The 18,441-nt window shown below is 39.7% G+C and overlaps 1 protein-coding gene across 2 annotated transcripts; it reads left to right on the top strand.

Annotated features, from left to right (window-relative positions):
- The first annotated feature begins 692 nt into the window (after window positions 1-692).
- LOC111238623 (cytochrome P450 27C1) lies at window positions 693-17,102 on the top strand. 2 transcript variants are annotated; one of them, XM_022768213.1, is made up of 10 exons: window positions 693-1,101; window positions 2,200-2,390; window positions 2,637-2,836; window positions 3,206-3,415; window positions 4,349-4,512; window positions 6,847-7,013; window positions 7,225-7,303; window positions 7,542-7,745; window positions 8,404-8,556; window positions 16,316-17,102. In XM_022768213.1, exons 1-9 carry the CDS (start codon window positions 811-813, stop codon window positions 8,521-8,523), a joined length of 1,626 nt encoding a protein of 541 aa, XP_022623934.1. In that variant the 5' UTR covers window positions 693-810; the 3' UTR covers window positions 8,524-8,556; window positions 16,316-17,102. The 2 variants fall into 2 exon arrangements, with proteins under 2 accessions (XP_022623934.1, XP_022623933.1); XM_022768212.1 differs by having other exon boundaries at window positions 8,404-8,544.
- Window positions 17,103-18,441: the final 1,339 nt, after the last annotated feature.

An 18,441-nucleotide genomic window follows, 5' to 3' on the forward strand; every position in this document is an offset into this window, starting at 1 on the left:
AGTCCATTGCAAGATATGGTCAAGTCAAGAGGGTCAACACCAAAAGTTAACCCAAGTTCTGAAACAGAGACATGAATACTGTGCAAATATTTTACATTTGCTGAACTACCATCTAGCACTGGCTAACCATTTATCTTTTGGAGAGGCTGAATTTCCTATCAGGTTCAAGAGAAATGTTATTTAAAAATCTCATGCCTACATAAAGTCCAGGCCTACTTTTCTTTGTAATCCTTCTGCACAGATTGTATACAGCCCATCAGGATTACTTTAAATGTGACTGCTAAACATTAACAAGGCACTGAGCATTTACATTGTGTAGATGTAAGCAGCTGATGATTTGTGTGCTTACATGAACTGGACTGTGGGCGGGATTTTCCTTTAATTCAAACACGTGAAGGTAATCACGTTAATGTTCATTCAATGTGTGTGTGTGCGTGTGTGCGTGCACGCAGGCTGATTGATTGGTGTGATATAACTGTGGCACTTGCACGTTGTAATGTACTCCTTTTCCGATGAAAGAATGAACCCAACAGCTTTTTTGGGGAAACGCCCACACCCGAATACAGAGTTATCCCTCCCTTCTGTGTCAGCGAACATCCAATCCTCTTCCACTTCTGAGGTTGTACAAGCATCCGTTTAAAAGCGTTCTTCAATAAAAACCCCCATCCAACATTACAGTATCACACAAGGAGGACTGCGTTTACACGTGCAGGGAGCATGCATTTGTAATTTTGAACTCTGCGCTTTTAGAAAAGACCCCACCATATATCGTTTGTTTTGTTGACGGAAACACTGAAAATTATCCAGATAATGGCATTCCTGAATCATTTTAGGACTGCATACTTGAAAAGTTTTCAAGGTGACCGGCTAAATAAGCAGCTGTTCTTCATTTTACGCGCCTTACACAAGTCAGCATCCAGCGAAGCTTTGGGAATCTCCGCAGCTGGAGAGGAGGCCATACCTCAAAAACTGATCACACCGGCGGATGTCGGCGAGAAACCCCGTGTCAAGACCCTGAAGGAGATGCCCGGACCCAGCACCCTATCCAACTTCATCGAGTTCTTCTGGAGAGACGGGTTTAGCAGAATTCATGAAATTCAGGTAATGGTATCCATATGTGCTTCTCATTTTGTTTGACAGATGAAATATTGCTTTTTGTGTTTTCCACCACTGGCAAAGAGCCTGTGTATTCTCGGCGTCTGTCAAATTCGCCACCTATGCGTAAAATGGCACAGACCGTTGCGTAAAAGCGCACCAGAGGTTTGATCGCTGGTTAATTTTCCACTCCAAGGTATGTTATTTTAGTAATTGCCCTCAAGTGAGTTACATAAAACACTGAAAGTGTTTTCTCCATTGCAAGATGCAGCGGATAATCTTGTTAGAAAGTGCTTTGGTCTCAATCTGTGGAGAAAATGTTTGAAGCTGAAAAGTCTTAAGTGTGCAAATTAGTCAATCAAAGGTGTCAATCAATATGACAGAACAAGACTTGTGTCATTGTTTTACTCGTGCGAAAGAGTGTTAAAGTTCCTGTTTTGTTGCTTACCCTATGCAGTCTGCTCTTTTGTTAAAAAATAAATAAATAATAATAAAAAAAAAAGTCAGATGAATGTCATGTGTTTTACACTTTCCATGATGTGATCCATTGATGTGGAAATTAGTCCTAGTGACAGAGATTGCATAGTTGCTCATTAACACATTTTTATAATGTATATCTAAAGATGCTTCACTTAAAACAGTAAGTGAAAAGTCATGACTGAGGCAAAGAACAACAATAACTGAGAACATTAGTCAAACAAATAAAGGTAGTCGGGTAAATTAAGACATAAATAATGCCATTGTTACAGACTGGTTCTACTGGAGAAACAGTGACACAGTTGGCACTGGCTGGCATACAACAATATTCTGCTGAAATGCATTTCATTAATATTATTAGTCAGTCTACATTTGTCTGCTCAAATTGGATTATGTAATGAGGATTTATTTCGATGATTTTGTAACATATTTATGTTTAATAGCTAAAAACTGGATTTAATCTTACTATCAGCAATTATTTGTAATTGCATTTTGAATTTAGAAAAGCGTTGGTGTCTTAAAGTGAAATTACTGCTGGATTTTCTCCATTTATCAGAAACCATTTCTATCAAAGTGACTTCAATCAAGAAAAGTGTCCACTAAATAGTTGTCAATATTGCATTATAGATGGAGCACAGAAAGAAGTATGGAAAAATCTTCAAGTCCCGCTTCGGCCCCCAGCTGGTGGTCTCGATCGCAGACCGTGACCTGGTGGCTCAGGTGCTGAGGGCCGAGTGCATGGCCCCTCAGAGAGCCAACATGGAGTCCTGGAAGGAGTACAGAGACATGAGAGGCCGTTCCACTGGCCTCATTTCAGCGTGAGTCTTCCTGCAACCTTTTGATCTTTGAGTCGGAATGAAATAAATGACTTTGAGGAAGACAGGATAATCACTCTAGCTTCCATAAGTGTGGAAAGGAACCGCACAAAACTTTGTATCTGTAAACTCTGAGATATTGTACTTTCAGCACAATACTTTTACAACAGCTACTATCATTCTTCATCAAATCTAGGATATTATATTTATATGTCTACATCCAGTTTGTCTCCTGTCTCCTGTTTGCAGTGAGGGAGAAGAGTGGCTGAAGATGCGGAGCGTGCTCAGACAGCTCATCATGCGACCCCGTGATGTAGCCGTCTTCTCTGATGACGTGAACAAAGTGGTAGACGACTTGATCAAGAGAGTTTGTATTCTGCGCACCCAGGAGTCTGATGGTGCAACTGTCCTGAACATGAATGACCTCTTCTTCAAATATGCCATGGAAGGTTGGTAGAGATCCTGTGAAAGTTTGGGTGTGAAGTGAGCTGAAAGTGGTGCATTGGATGGATTTGAAAATGATAGTGCAGTAGGAGATTGATCTAGGCCATCAGAGAGAATAGAGGGCAGGCAGGAAGAGGTAATAGCGAACAGAAAAGAGATATAGAAATGACAATACACACCCCATGTTATTCAATGGCACATGGTGATGCTTGTCAAGTCGAAGCAATCCACTGACAACTGCCGAAGTTCCCACTATACCAAAATGTACGAACCACTGATGTACAAGAAACAAATGATGAGTAAGGAATCATTGCTGTAGCTTTCCGACTTAAAATGTACAGAAACTCTGTCTCCTTCTTCCTTTGTCCTTACAGGTGTGGCAGCCATTTTGTACGAGTGCCGACTTGGCTGTTTGGAAAATGATATTCCCCAGGAAACCCAAGACTACATCCATGCGCTGCACCTCATGTTCAGCTCCTTCAAGACAACCATGTATGCTGGGGCGATCCCCAAGTGGCTCCGGCCTGTCATTCCCAAACCGTGGGAGGAATTCTGTCTCTCCTGGGATGGCCTCTTCAAATTCAGTAAGTAGTGTATGGCCAGTAATTTTATCACCACAGGGGCCACATAAATGCTTTTTAGTATACTTGCATGTTGTCTTTCAGTATACTTTTGTGTTCAAGTGAGCTGTGTGCCTGCAGTAACTACAGTAAGTTCATATTGAAAGGGTATTTCAGCACCACACTTCCAAGTTGGGAGACTCACAAGACATGGATTAAAAAAAGAAAACTAAAGCAGAGGAGGAAGAGTTATCCTTGCTTATAGTCCCTAATAAGGGTCAATCTCCTAAAACACTGGAGGCCACGGAGGCTTTGTTATGAATTTGTAGTTTCCAAGCCCAAGCCGAGATGACCCTAAAGCCATCACCAGGAGTTTTTTTTTAAATTTTTTTATTATTTTTTTCCAGACTTGAAACTTGAAGTTTCTCCAGAGCCACAGAAGTCATTATGCAACTGTTTTCACAGACATAGTACTCTCAATGACAAATAAACTGACCTTCATGTGTAAAATTGGTGTAACACCCCTTTTAGGTTTCCTGTCCTTTTTTTCTTTTTTTCTTTTTTTTTTTTTTTTTTTTTTTTTTTTTTTTTTTTTTTCTCTCTGAGTGAGGAGAAAGGCCTTTCTTTCTTCTGTTTAAAACCATTATAATAGTTTTCAATGTAAACATGTTTGATCCTGCTTTCTGTGTGGTAGTTCTGGTTAAGTATTTGCAAATTTTTTTTATTTTTTTTTATAAATAGCCTGGCATCAATAGAAAGGAATGTTGATTTGCATATAAATCTCTACTGCTGTACCATGAGACTGTGGGAGTATGGGGTCCCTCTGTTACATAACCTGTTCTCTCCTCTCTTTCCTTTCCTTCACTACCCTCCCTCACGTCCCCTTCCCTCCTGACTTCCCCCTAACCTCCTCCCCTCTCCATTCATCCCTCCCTCTTTGTCTCTGTCTGATCTCAGGCCTTATTCACGTTGATAAGAGGCTCGCAGAGATCAAGGCCCAGCTTGAGCGGGGAGAGGAGGTGAAGGGGGGACTACTCACACACATGCTCATTACCAAGGAGATGAGTCTGGAGGAGATCTACGCCAACGTAACGGAGATGCTACTGGCCGGGGTTGACACGGTGTGTGTGTGTGTGTGGAGGTGCAGTGAATGTGGCTTTAGCAGGAGGTGGAGCAGTTGGGAGTCGCACGTGTGTTACTGTCTCTCTGTGTGTGTGTGTGTGTGTGTCTGAGTCAGTGTTGAGTTTCAAGGGTTGGGTTTCTGGCGCCACATCTGTGCCTGTGTAGCTGTGCCAGCGTCAGGTCAGAGCAGTGAATCGTGGGGTTACACAGTATCCCACTGACAAACTTGTTCTCACTCATATTTAGTTTCTCATCATTTGTCTCTGTCTGTTAGATCTACACAGGGGGGCTTTTGTCTTTTTTTTTTTTTTTTCCTCTACGAGACATCTGTGTTATGTGTTCGTGTGTTTCCACATTAGAACTCAATTGGATAACACTTTTGAAATAATTAAGACTGTTGGTTTAATGCCACTGAAGAACCATTTTTTGTGGAAGCTGTTTACCTTTTTTAATTGGCAGATTAAAGAATACAGAAATAAGAAGCACTAGAAGGGAGCAGGAACATGACATGGCATACAACAAAGATCCTGGGTCAGATTTGGACCCAGGATGTTACTTTTTCATATTTGGTACCTCAGCCCATTGGACCATCAGAGACATGCACACACAGCACAGTTCAACAAGAAAGAGGAAAATCAAAGAATATTTGCTCACTAAGAATGTTTTTTCCAACTGTTTCACATTTGGTATGTGGTATGTGCGTGTTTACACTTGCATCGGAGTGCTTACTGTGTCCACATGTGCGCAGTTACTGCCTAATTTGTTTGGGGTACTGTCAGCTCAATAAGAATTATGATTGTAGAGTGTTTTGTGCTGAGCTAGGGGCTACGGGATAAAAGGGTGTGTGTGTGTGTTTTTGTTGAACGGCCACGTCCCGGTAGGGGGTCGGACTTAGCTGAGCCATTACCTGACCCCTCAGTGCGTTTGCCTTTACTCAGCGCACACAAGAGCTGTCAAGACACGTTAGCCACAGCCAGAGTTATAGCACAGACTGGGCAGAGGTGAGACGAGGGGGAGAGAAAGGGGGTGGGCCTGAGGTAGAGGGACGCTGTTTGGGAAAAAAGCAAAGAGTTGGGAATCGGTGTCATGAGGAGGAGGACAAAAAGAGTTGGGTGTACGATGGATGTTAGAAAAGACAAGATGTGGGGAGGCGGGGGTGGAGGGGAGAGGCCTAAGCCCTTTAGAGCTGTGTTCGGATGGGCTTTTATCATATGATTCCTCTCTTGCTTTGTCTGAGGTGTTGCCAGCATCTGTGCCAGCTGGGGCTGATTAGGAGCAAGTCGGGTGATGACAGAGCGGGAGGGAGAATCTGAGGCAGGGTATGGGAAGAGGGAGGTGGAGGACACAAGTGAGAAGGATGGTGGGGCATATACAAGGGTAGATAATTCTTTTGATCATTAGTTAGTCCACTGGGATACACTGACATTAGACTAAGCTCTGGGGTCTTTTTTGTGATGCTAGCAAAAAATAAGGCTGCCCCTCTGATATCCATATATGTCATGACGTACGGGTAGAAAAGGATGCCAGGAAAAGAAGTAAGATGTGGGCTGGTGTAATGAGGCATACAGTACAGCCAGTGAAAGATAATACAGAAAAGATGACACTCATTTCCATATCATTTGCTCATCTTCCCACGTCACTGAAATTAAAATGTTAGTGACATGTGAGTCAGAATTGGGACAATGGAGAACAGTGAGATAACTGAAACTGAGTAGGTAGAGTGGTTGCAAAGGAGGAAAGAGGAAATGAAAATAATCAGGGTGTGTCTAACGGGAAAGAGGAAAGCTCAAGATGTGTGGGGAAATGTTAGGAGAGGGAGCCCATTGTGGGGGGAGAGAAACAGTGAGATCAGCAAGGGCATATAGGAAATTAGAAAAGGGAGAGAATGATGTAGAAGTGATTTTTAAAATTAATTAATTAGCATTATTTTAAACTCTGTGTATCCTTGTTACAAGTCATGTGAACCGCACTTATAATGCTGTTAAGTGTGGTACAACTGAATGCATTTAATCATGAGAATGGATGCCTGGGGGTGATGTAAGATGAGGGATATAGGCCTGAGGTTGCAGCTGGTGGAGAGGTTCAGTGTCTGCTCAGCACGTGGAATTAGCCCCCCTCTCCCTCAAAGCCCCTCACTGTTTCCCAACACTTACGCAACATTGTAGAAACTCCTTATATCAGCTTGAATTGAGGACAGACCTGTTGCAAAAGAGAAATGGCAACAGCTCCACAGAGATTTAATGGAAAAGCAAAAGAATGACACTAATCTGCTACACATTCAAAGAGGAATATATACAACAAATGTGTCAAAATGCCCTTTTCTGTCCTCATAGACATCCTTCACCCTGTCATGGGCCAGCTACCTGTTAGCGCGGCATCCTCATATACAGCAGAAAATCTTTACGGAAGTGACAAGGACTCTGGGACCTGGGACAGTCGCCACAGCTGACGATGTCCCCCGTCTGCCTCTCATCAGAGGACTGGTCAAAGAGACTCTCAGGTGCAAACTGAGCTGATTTTTCTATTCAGTCTTCTCTGTTTTCTGTCCCTCACTAACTGCTTTGTTCAGTATCTTCACATGAGTATCTTTAATTTGTTCATTTTCTATCACTGTGTGTGGCTTTCACATTCTGCTAGAATTGAACTTTGTGAGAAGATCAATGTATAGTGCTGCTGAATAACAGTCTTTGTGTACCCCTCCCTGGGAGCAGGCTTTTTCCAGTTCTCCCAGGCAACGGAAGGATTACCCAGGATGACTTGGTGGTGGGCGGATACTTCATCCCCAAAGGGGTAAGACTGTTAGAAACATAATAGATGCGAGTCTTCTGGAGTGTGCATGTGCCTAAGAAAAAGTGTAACCATAAGAGTCGGCCAAAAACATTACAGTGGAACCAGATGTAACATGATCTCGCATTACTCATACTTCTCTCGCTCTCTCTCTCGCTCTCTCGTGTGTACAGATGCATGTACAATAGCACAGCTGTTTTCATTACACAACTGACATTTTTCTGTTTTCTGACTTTGTTAGACTCAGCTGGCTCTGTGCCACTACTCCACATCTTTGGAAGAAGAGAGCTTTGCTGATGCCTTAGACTTCCGACCAGATCGCTGGATACGGAAAGATTCCACAGATCGCGTCGACAACTTTGGCTCGATTCCCTTTGGCTACGGCATCAGGAGCTGCATTGGCAGGAGAATAGCAGAGTTAGAGATGCATCTTGCTCTCATAAGGGTAGGGAATTTATCAACTCTCCACACACTCGCTAGACACACACATTCAGAATTTGTCTTCAGACATGTCTATAAATATATCCACTTACACGAATAAATAAAGTTTTTCATTATAGTGTCAATGTAAACAACTACGCCCAACCCTACAAGGTGCCATAAAGGCATGCAGAATGCTGCTTATACATTTTCAACAACAAGAAAAAATAAAGAAAACCACCTCAACAAACATTTACTATGTAATATTGGAGAAATCGTAGGAAATACTAATTAAATAGTCCATATTGTCTTCTTTTCCGGCCTTTTTAGTCACATTTAGCAAGCCTAAACACTAAATTAAACAAGTCCAGTTGTTGATCATCTGCACATCAGAGTATTTCAGGGTTTTGTTGAGCCATCTCCTGGAAAATTTACATTATTGAATCATCATAGTATGAACAGTACAAACAAATGGGTCCAACTGTCCACTTCCAAAATCCACATCCCAAATCATACAGTCCCTGAATATTTTTGAATCAGGAAGTATACCCGTTCCCAGCTGTGGTACTAAAGATCTCTGGGTTCTTGATAACCACACGTACAAATGAACTCACAGACAATACCTCACTATTAAAACGAGTCATACAATCTGATTGACATCTGTGTTTTTGCTCCTTGTGCAGCTCATTCAAAGGTTCCACATTGGCGTGTCTCCTCTCACTGCTGATGTTAAAGCCAAAACCCATGGCCTACTCTGCCCTGCTGCCCCTATCCACCTGCAGTTCATCGAGAGGGAAAACTAGACTCTGAGTCCTCTCCATAAGGTCTACTGTACTGTATGTTTTTAAAGTTTTGATTTGTTGTTAGGTTTTTGAAAAGATGATTTCTTGTGACTGAGAGATGGAAAATTGTACGAATCAAGTTAACGCTTCAGTTTGGCTGGTTTATTTGTGCACAAAGGACAGATCTGGTGCTGGGGATACCAAGTCTCTCACTGAATGACTGACAGAACTTGAGCTGCTTATATTCTAACTTGATCAGGGCATGGTTATTATCATCTGTTTAACCTCAAAACCTTTCTCTCAATGTTTTCTCACTTTTATTGCCTATATCCTCCTGGAAGTACATGCATCACTAAATCTCTGCAAGATAATCTTCTAAACACCAATATAACCATAACATAGACTCCGTGATCTCCTGCTCCCCCAAAAGTCAGCAGCCTACCTAAAGTTCACATTCTTGACATCCTTAAACCAAAGTTACCAACTTGCAACACAAATACAACCTTACAATCCTCCCTTTTTATATCCCCTTGTTTTTCTGCAGGGGCTGAGGTTACATGTTGATGAACATCTATTCAATAACTCAAACATATAATCATAAGAAGTAACATTTGACATCACATGCATAATATATCAAATTCCTCAATGCAAATAGGGGCGAAAAACCCTGTGAAAAGGGAAAATTCCCCTATGACCCCTAGAAATACTTTCCAGCCATCTTTAGGTGGTCGCCTTTTTAAGCTTGCATTGGGCACATATTCTTTTCCATTCACTTAATTCTTCCTTTGATGTTTTCCTTTCCATACAATAACATGAACAGGAATAAATGAATATACCTGCTAACGTAAAGTCTAAATACACTGAATGTTTCATCTACAGTTTCTACTTCATGCACTACAATCATACTAAACAAAGTCCACACTTATCTTCTACCCCCCCACTTTTTTTTTTCAGTCCAATTGCTGCAAAAAGACTTAAAGTCCACACTTATCTTCTAATCTTCTATCTCCCCCCTTAACTAGAGGTAAACTCCCCCGTAAACTAGAGGTGCTAACAATCCTCCTTTGCTTCTCCTTCAGATTTGTATAAACACGTACAGGATGCTTAACCATTGTAATGTTAGTCATCAAATTAAAAGATTTCATGATCAATGCACGAAGAATCGGGAAGCAACAGCCTAACACACACCATTAAGAAAATCAATAAAATAGGACCACAAATGCTCACGAACCATGCAAGAATTGAGTTGTCTCTAAATATCTTTGTTATCCATTCCAATCCTTTTAAAGCTTCCATAGTTGCCACCCAACTTATGAGCTTCTCTATTAGTTCAAACAATATTTTCTTGAATCTCTTTTAGATTTTTTTTAGAGCTGTCGACAAATTTCCCATTCCTTCTTCTTCTGACGGAAGATACGTACAGCAACTATCACCAATAATAGCACATACTCCACCTTGAGCTGCTGTGATAGTGTCTAATGCCATACGATTCTCCATCGCATATTGTCGAATAAGAATCATTGCTGCCTTGAGAGACTGAAAACCTAAATATGTAGAATTTCACGTCGGGTGAGTGCAATTAAATAGTGATTTTCATATTGCAACTCGGTATTCAAAAATAGAGTCTTAAAAAACAACTGAGAACGCGAAAATATTCTATAATCATCTCCCATGTCATAATATTATTATCTCTGCCAAACCCTGAGGATCTTTATTTTGAAGATGTATATATCCTGAAATTTCTGGAATGTCTCTTTTTGCCTTCCCTGATACATTATGACTTTTCAAAAAATCTACAGGTCGCACAATATACAATAATTGATTCAGTGTACATATACCACACCGTCCGTTAAAATACGGTGGTAATGAAGTCCACACATGCTCTCCACAACACCAATAAAAACCTGGAGTCACCACTACTCCTAAATTTACCAGTCTCATATATGAAATGTACTTAGTCCTGCTGATAGTCCCTTAGAAAGGTCATCGTTATCCTCTGTAAACACAATAGAATTGAATGAATCTATTTTGGATGTCCAATATGGTGCACAACTGCCATGCCATCTATCAGGGATATATGTATATACATTTAAACCGCATATCCAAATAATATACTCATTTGCTGGAATGACCAAACTGGGATCAGCATACACTGTTTTATGGCAGCCCATCGTCATCCCTTAGTTATGTATTCTCTGACCCCCTAAAGGTTGAATGCAAATCAAAGGAGGACTCTTCTCCACCATTCTCACACGTAGTTGATCATAACCCATTAATAGTTCAGCATCTCTGCGGACAAGGAATTTAGGTGTCATATTTTTCCACAATTCATTGCAAAAGCCTGTTGTTGGAACTTCTGCTGCTATCAAAGTTCTAGGAATTAACTTTAATTCCTCTCTTTCTGGAGATTCATAGTTTGTTAACAACTTTATCATGCCTAATTCAAATGTGATATACTTGACCTGATTAATATAAAAATGTTTGTCACCTATTGTCATTAGGAGAACTAGCATGCATTGAATTTCTAACTCAGTTAAAGGAACATGTTCAACTCTCCCTAAATCTAACGTAGGGACTGTACTCCTAATCATGCGATAATCAACTGTCTTTTTAATTTCCTGCATCCTAAACTTAACGTTTCTCTTCACCTCGTCATCCCTCCTAAAGAAGTTTTGACTAGATGATATGTCATGGTCAATGTCATGTAGAGAGTCCTTGAATGTCTCTTCTTCCTGATTTTCTGCTGTGTCCAGTAGAGGTCTCGTCTTCGTTTCCTGTACCTTCATTCTTCCATCTTGTCCTGCAGTGTCCTGAGTTTGTGTGGACATCCAGCACAAGCCTCCACTGATCAGTATAATACAGCATATACTGTAAGACATCAAGATGCATTTCCTCCCTGAATCCTCAGTTGAGTGACTGAAGTTGTCGAAGGTTCCATTCCTTGCTTCTGGCCCCGGGGCTCTCCTCACTTGGCTGGCATGGATCCATTGATGTTGACCTTTGTCCTTAACTGCTGTCCTTGTCACCAACAGAACCTGAGTTGGTGGCCCGTAACGTGGTTCCCCAGCACTCACCGTCAGGCTTCTCACCAATACATAGTCTCCTGGCCGGATTGAGTGTGTTGACTCTTTCGCTGGTACTAGTAGCTTGTTGATCACCTGTCGCGAGTACTCAAAAACAAAAGAGTATAAATTCTTCACATAGTCTTGTTGCTCTTCCTGTAATTGCGTTAAATCTATCGCTGGTTTTTCATTCATCAGAACCCCCAATGGGAATGGTCGACCCATTAATACCTCATGAGGTGACAAACCAGTTGTCCGATTTGAAATTGCTCTCATTGACATGAGAACAATTGGTAAGGCTTCAAGCCAATTCATTTTTCTTGATTGATGTAACTTAATCAATTTATCTTTAATTGTTCTATTTGTGTGTTCCACTTGTCCAGAACTTTGTGGGTGATAAGGAATATGAAAAGTCCACTTAATTCTTATTGCACTAGCTAATAGCTTTGTAACCTTAGATGTAAAAGGTGTGTCGTTATCTGAATCAATTCCCACAGGCACACCAAACCTTGGAATTATGTGTTCCATTAAACACTTAATCACTGTTTGTGCATTTTCTTTCCTAGCCGGAAAGGCTTCTGGCCACTTAGAAAACCCATCCACAACTACCAAAAGATATGAATAACCCCTGAATTTAGGCATATGTGTAAAATCAATTTGTAATTGTTGAAAGGGTCCACTTGGTGTGGGGGCAAATGGTCGTGTTTTGGTGCTTTAATATTTGGGTTACATCGAGCACAAATTAAACACCTGTTAACAAAATCTTTTGCCTGTTGTTCCAATCCAATTGTAAAGAAGAGTTTTGAAATATACTCTGATATTCCCTTATAATTGACATGAGTGTCCTCATGCACATGGGCAATTAATGGGCCATATGCTATTTTTGGTAAAGCTATCCTTCCATCACTAAACTTCCATAATTCATCAATGTCTTTATAACATCCTTTTCCACAATTTCGATTCAACATCAGAAACTTGTTGAAATAACAGGAGATCATTAGTTGTGAAAGGGGGTTCAGAAGTTTGTGTCAGAGTTAGTGTAACATTCATCCATGACGGAAAGTCAGCATGCAACGCAGCATATTTTGCACATGCATCAGCTCGTGCCTCGTGCAATAGGTGAATCTTCCTTAGCATGTCCTGCACATTTCACTATGGCAATCTGTGATGGCAACATCATTGCAGCTGATAATTCCTTAATAAGAGCCGCATGTTGAAACGTCTTTGACTAGTCATATGTTGCGTCGTGATGTTTAATAAAATAATATTTACTGCATGAGAAGCGTGAAGAATCATGGGATATCCCAGTATAACAGTCTGCGCCTTTTCTACCATTATTGCTGCTGCTGCCTCTGCACGCAAACAAGAGACCATGCCTTTAACAATTAATGGCAGCGTTTTAGAATAATAGGCTACTGGTCTCGGTCTCTCCCCGTGCATCTGCGCCAACACAGCTGCAGCCACATTTCCGTCATCTGTCACATAGAGGTGAAAAGTCAACTTGTAGTCTGGCAGGCCCAGAGCTGGAGCAGAACACAGCATATATTTCACATGACGAAAAGCATGTTTCATTTCCTCAGTCCACTGAATAGTTGTAGGAGTCTCTTTTAGTGTAGCAGCACGTAACACAGCATCATATGTCGCATATTTCGGTAACCATGCTCTGCAATAGTTCACTAGTCCAAGGAAGGAAAGCATTTCCTTCTTTGTTTTTGGTCTTCGAATCTCCTTTATGCATTGATTCGTTCAGGTGACAGATACCGACAACCATCTTTCAGATCATATCCCAGATAATGGACAGAGTCCTGACAAAACTGGAGCTTCGCAAGTGATGCTCTATGTCCGCCTGTAGCCACATGAGTCAGCAATTCTCTTGTGTCAGTGATGCCACCAAAATATCATCCACATACTGTAATAACGCAGATTAACCAGGCAAGACCAATTTAGATAAATGTGCTTGTACTGCGGCTGCGTAAACTGTTGGACTGTCAACATACCCCATGCTCAATCGTGTAAATCGATATTGACAGTTACAATATGTGAATGTGAATAAATCCTGTGTATTTTCATGCCCTGGGATGGAATAATACGCTGAACACAAATCAACAACCGTATACCACTTAGAACTGGCAGGTATTGCAACCAAAATTGCATTAACATAAGGCACCACTGGAGCTAAGGTAAATACTGCCTCAATAATTTTGCGCAAATCTTGTATAAATCTGTACTTCTTAGTCGCTGGTTTCAAAATTGGGTTTATAGGAGTATTATTTCGTGATTTACATTTCACAATAACTCCTTGTTTCAATAAACTTTCAATAACCGGTCGAATTCCTTCCTCTTTTTCTTCAGAGAGGGGATATTGTTTAACATAGCCTACACCGGATATTTAGCACAATTAATTTTGGCTTGATATGGTTCCACATCTAACAATCCCACATGATTTGCATGTTGGGCCCACAATATTGATGGGACAGAGGCCAAAACTGAAGGTTGCTTCAATAAGACCTCTGTATTGTCACTTGTGTATTTGTGGCTTGACATGATTCTGTAACGCTTTAATAAAAAAAATATGTAGAGTCTTCATACGCCCAAACGATATAATTTTTATTTTGTTCCTGTTCAACTGGAACCTTGTTCAACAATTGATAACAAGACTCAAGCATCATGTCAATTTCAGACATGTCTTGTTTCACCGCACAGACAAAAGGTTCTATTTCATCATCATCTTTCCACAGTAACAAAAGTCCGTGTGGTGACACAAACAAAATCTGAGGAATTTCCTGCAACCGTTCACTATGCAGAAACCTATCCAAAAATGGTTTATCAGTAGGCTTCATGGTCAATATTCTAGAAGCTGCAGCAGCCTGACAAGCAGCCAACTCCTGAATTCCTTCAACAGTGAACAATTTAGGTACAAAATCAGAATTTAGCAAAACAGATGCAGCTTTGCGACACCTCGAATCGTTCTTTAAAAGTAATTGATAGACTTTCATTGCAGGAATGTTAATCTCTATTCCATCAGGTGAACATACAACAACTGCATTCAATTTACTTAATAAATCTCCCCCATTAATGAAATCGGCACAGTTGAACTAACGAGAAATATGCAAACATATTTCATCAACTTCAACTTTTAATGGTTGTGATAAGGGCTCTCTTTGTGTGACACCTCCAATACCGACAGACTGGACAGTTTCAATGCTTAAAGGACGATTTAAATCTCTCAGCCTCAGGCATGATATAGTGGCTCGTGTATCTATCAGAAAAGGAATTTGTTTTCCTGCTACTTTTAAATTAAATTTTGGTAATTGTACAGTTGTATTAGAAACATGCACTTGCATTGCATTAATTATAAGATGGCGACTGTCCGTGTCCCTCTGTCAGTCTCCCTATGGATTATGTCCTGCATTCCACATGAAGGAAGCGGGTCTGTATCCGGCCTGTACTGGGGCTTGCATTGGAGGGGGTGAAGTTATACGATTCTGCACCTGGTTTTCTCTCTCTCCCTCTTCTTGTCTTTCTCTCTCTTCATCTAAGATCCTCCGTTCACAATCTTTAGACCAATGTCTTTAGACCAATGTTTAGACCAAATCTCCGACAATAATTACATATGTTCATAGAACTTCTTTGTGTTCTCCAATTTTGTCTGTTACCATAACCACGTCCTCTTTGAAAAGGACATCCAAAACCAGGTCTATAATCTGATATATCCCGTTGCTGTCGCTTATATCCGCGACCACCAAAGCCCTTGACCTGTGACAGACTCTGTGATCTCCTGCTCCCCCAAAGGTCAGCAGCCTACCTAAAGTTTACATTCTTGACATCCTTAAACCAAAGTTACCAATGTGCAACACAAATACAACCTTACAATCCTCCCTTTTTATATCCCCTTGTTTTTCTGCAGGGGCTGAGGTTACATGTTGATGAACATCTATTCGATAACTCAAACATATAATCATAAGAAGTAACATTTGACATCACATGCATAACATATCAAATTCCTCAATGCAAATAGGGGCGAAAAACCCTGTGAAAAGGAAAAATTCCCCTATGACCCCTAGAAATACTTTCCAGCCATCTTTAGGCGGTCACCTAAAGATGGTAATTATAACCTTTATAACCTCAAAACCTTTCTCTCAATGTTTCACTTTTATTGCCTATATCCTCCTGGAAGTACATGCATAACTAAATCTCTTCACATTCTTGACATCCTTTAAACCAAAGTTACCAACGTGCAACACAAATACAACTTACAGTTTTTTTTTTGTTTTTTTTTATATATAAATACATTGCTTTTAGTAAATCTTCCACTGTTAGATTTTAGACCTGGCGCTATGAAAATGAAACAGAATTGAATTGAATAGATACCAAGCTCAGACTGAGGTTTTACTCGGGCAAGAAATGTCTCACCTCTTTTATGTTAATAAGAAGGACACAAAAATAGTACTGGACCAGTAATGTAAATGTTTGTACATTGTTTGTACTAAGTAAAAAGCACTGCAGTGTGTTTGGACTATTACTCCTTCCATTCATCCTATTCAAAATAGTGAGTGGAAAAATGAGCTATAATCTATGTATCCTTTTATGTTAACGTGCATGCATGTACGTATTAATGTGTGTGCAAACACCTTGAGGAAGCAATTCACTGAGAATGTTGAAGGGCAAGCATGAATGTACTGAAAATCATCTGTTTTTAGAAGTATGTATATAATGAGCTTTATTTGATGCTTATGTTTTTTGTGTTGCAGGCCAAGATATTTTAGCAAGATGCTTTTCTCTGGCACCACAATTTGTTTTTGTTCAAACTGTGGAAGAACACTTAATCACTTGAGTGGCATTACATGATTTTATTCCATGTACTGTATATCCATGAAACATTAAATACACAGTTACTGTGAGGGGGAAAAAACTTATGTATGTAAACATACGGTATATATTTGAAATAAAAATGCTTTTAAGTTTTTAAAATAAAGTAATTTGATCTTCCTTTCAGTTGAAACTAATTTAAAAAAAAAAAACAAATTCATCCAAACCTTGATGCTCAGCCAGTGAAAAATGTATATCTGTTTGTTCACACAATATATTTGCATCAAATAACGTAATGAGTGTTTTTGATTTATATGCTGTTTGAGTGAAATACAAGTATTTTACCAGAATATTGGTTACATTATGATTTTACTGAGAGGGACAATGTATGTTACAGAACAGTTTGTTGCAAGAGGAAGAGACACGTTGTTGTTGGTTTTTGCCATTTTGAAGGATCACAGTGACTCAAAATATTGTGCATGCAGGCATTGGTCAAAACCATAGATTGTTTTTAAAAGAAATTTAAAATTCCTTGTGAAGATCTTTAAATATCCAACAAAAACCACACATAATGTCATGTAAATAGCATGGTCACTGTATAAAATGATAGACAATACATCTAAATAAATAATGTATCTATACCATGTAATATTTTGATAAAATTCATGTGACTTTTGTAACCTGACTGAATCCTTGATAGAAAAATGAGTACAATTAACTTTGATTAAAGCTTTGTACATGTCTTCTTATTACTGGTGGATGTTTATCTTTGCATTTTTATATGACCCCTGCTCTCTAGCCTTGGTTCCACAGAATATATGGCCCTGTCCTAAGTGACTCAGTCAGTCAAATGTCTTGCATCTGTCCAGGCGCGTCACACGTGTCGATGTTGTGGGTGTTGTGACACCCACACTTTCACAGAAACATGATTCCCACACCAATTTTCATTACTGCCACATAAAAAGAGGCAAAAATTGTCTGTTACTATTTTATAATTTACATGACATAGGTGGGAAATGAATTTTGTTTAACAGCATTACTAATCTTGAAACCTATTTTTGTTTCACTATGCTAGAGTAGAGTTCACTGATTTATTGTTTAGATGACAAATCTACATTTCAATGTAGACCATAATATGTGCTGCTCTAACTGAGCAGACATGGATCCACAACAAGGTAAAGTAAATCTCTTCACAACTCTGAACTGAATATTAGGCTGAAAGAAGAAGAGGAATGATATTAAATATCTTTAAAAATAGCATCATAGGATAAACAACATAGATATGTACTGTAATATTATCAGACAGTATTTCATTTGATGTACTCCAGATCACTCTGTTCACATTCCCTCCTCTTCATCTTTCACTCTATCAGCTCCACTCTCAATCTATCCCTGGAAATGTCCTGCTGACTGCTTCTGCTGCTTTGCTAATATTCATCAAGTAAAGTCCAGTGTAATCCTAGAACACGTGTGAAAAATTACATTTCTATTAGTTTACAGCAGGTCTGGGCTGGACAGGTGACAGGTGTGTTTACAGTGTCTGTGCTCTGAAAGACGTTACAGCAGGAAAGTTGTGAAAAGTAGAGGGTTCACCCTGGTGTTGGGTTTACATCAATGCAGATCAGAGCCGGAGCTGCGAGTACATGCATAACTTTACATATGTACAGTATATGCATGGTAGTATGCATGTATGTGCAAGTGGTTAGTACCAATGTATATGTAAGTGAAGTATTCAGTTTTGGCCTAGGTGCCTTCTCATACATGATTGCATTTTATATTCTGAGCATAGTAATTACTCTAAAAGCAATCAAAATGTTTTTCTATGCATCAAATGTATTAATATCAGTCAAGTTAGGTTCAATGTCTTTGTTTTAACTTGAGTGTGAGTGATCAATGTGTAATGTGGGCAAAGAACATGGAAATGGAAAATGATTTTGGAAAAACACTTTATTCCTTTTTGCAGAAATATAAACTCCCTCGACATGCTCAAAAAAAAAGTCAAGCTTTGGTTAGTTTTACTTTTAAATGTCACCTTTTGATGTTTGTGCTTGAATAAATTTTAAATAAA

This window comes from Seriola dumerili, unplaced genomic scaffold, assembly GCF_002260705.1.
Source record: "Seriola dumerili isolate Sdu_G_001 unplaced genomic scaffold, Sdu_1.0 BDQW01001449.1, whole genome shotgun sequence".
In the NCBI taxonomy this organism is placed as follows: Eukaryota; Metazoa; Chordata; class Actinopteri; order Carangiformes; family Carangidae; genus Seriola; species Seriola dumerili.

What these genes read in the sequence shown, in the direction of transcription:
- LOC111238623 (XM_022768213.1), top strand. Translation starts at nt 811, where the DNA reads ATGGCATTCCTGAATCATTTTAGGACTGCATACTTGAAAAGTTTTCAA. An exon ending in CTTCAAATATGCCATGGAAG is followed by an intron (nt 2,837 to 3,205) that starts GTTGGTAGAGAT and finishes TTGTCCTTACAG; the next exon opens with GTGTGGCAGCCATTTTGTAC. An exon ending in CTGGTCAAAGAGACTCTCAG is followed by an intron (nt 7,014 to 7,224) that starts GTGCAAACTGAG and finishes CCCTGGGAGCAG; the next exon opens with GCTTTTTCCAGTTCTCCCAG.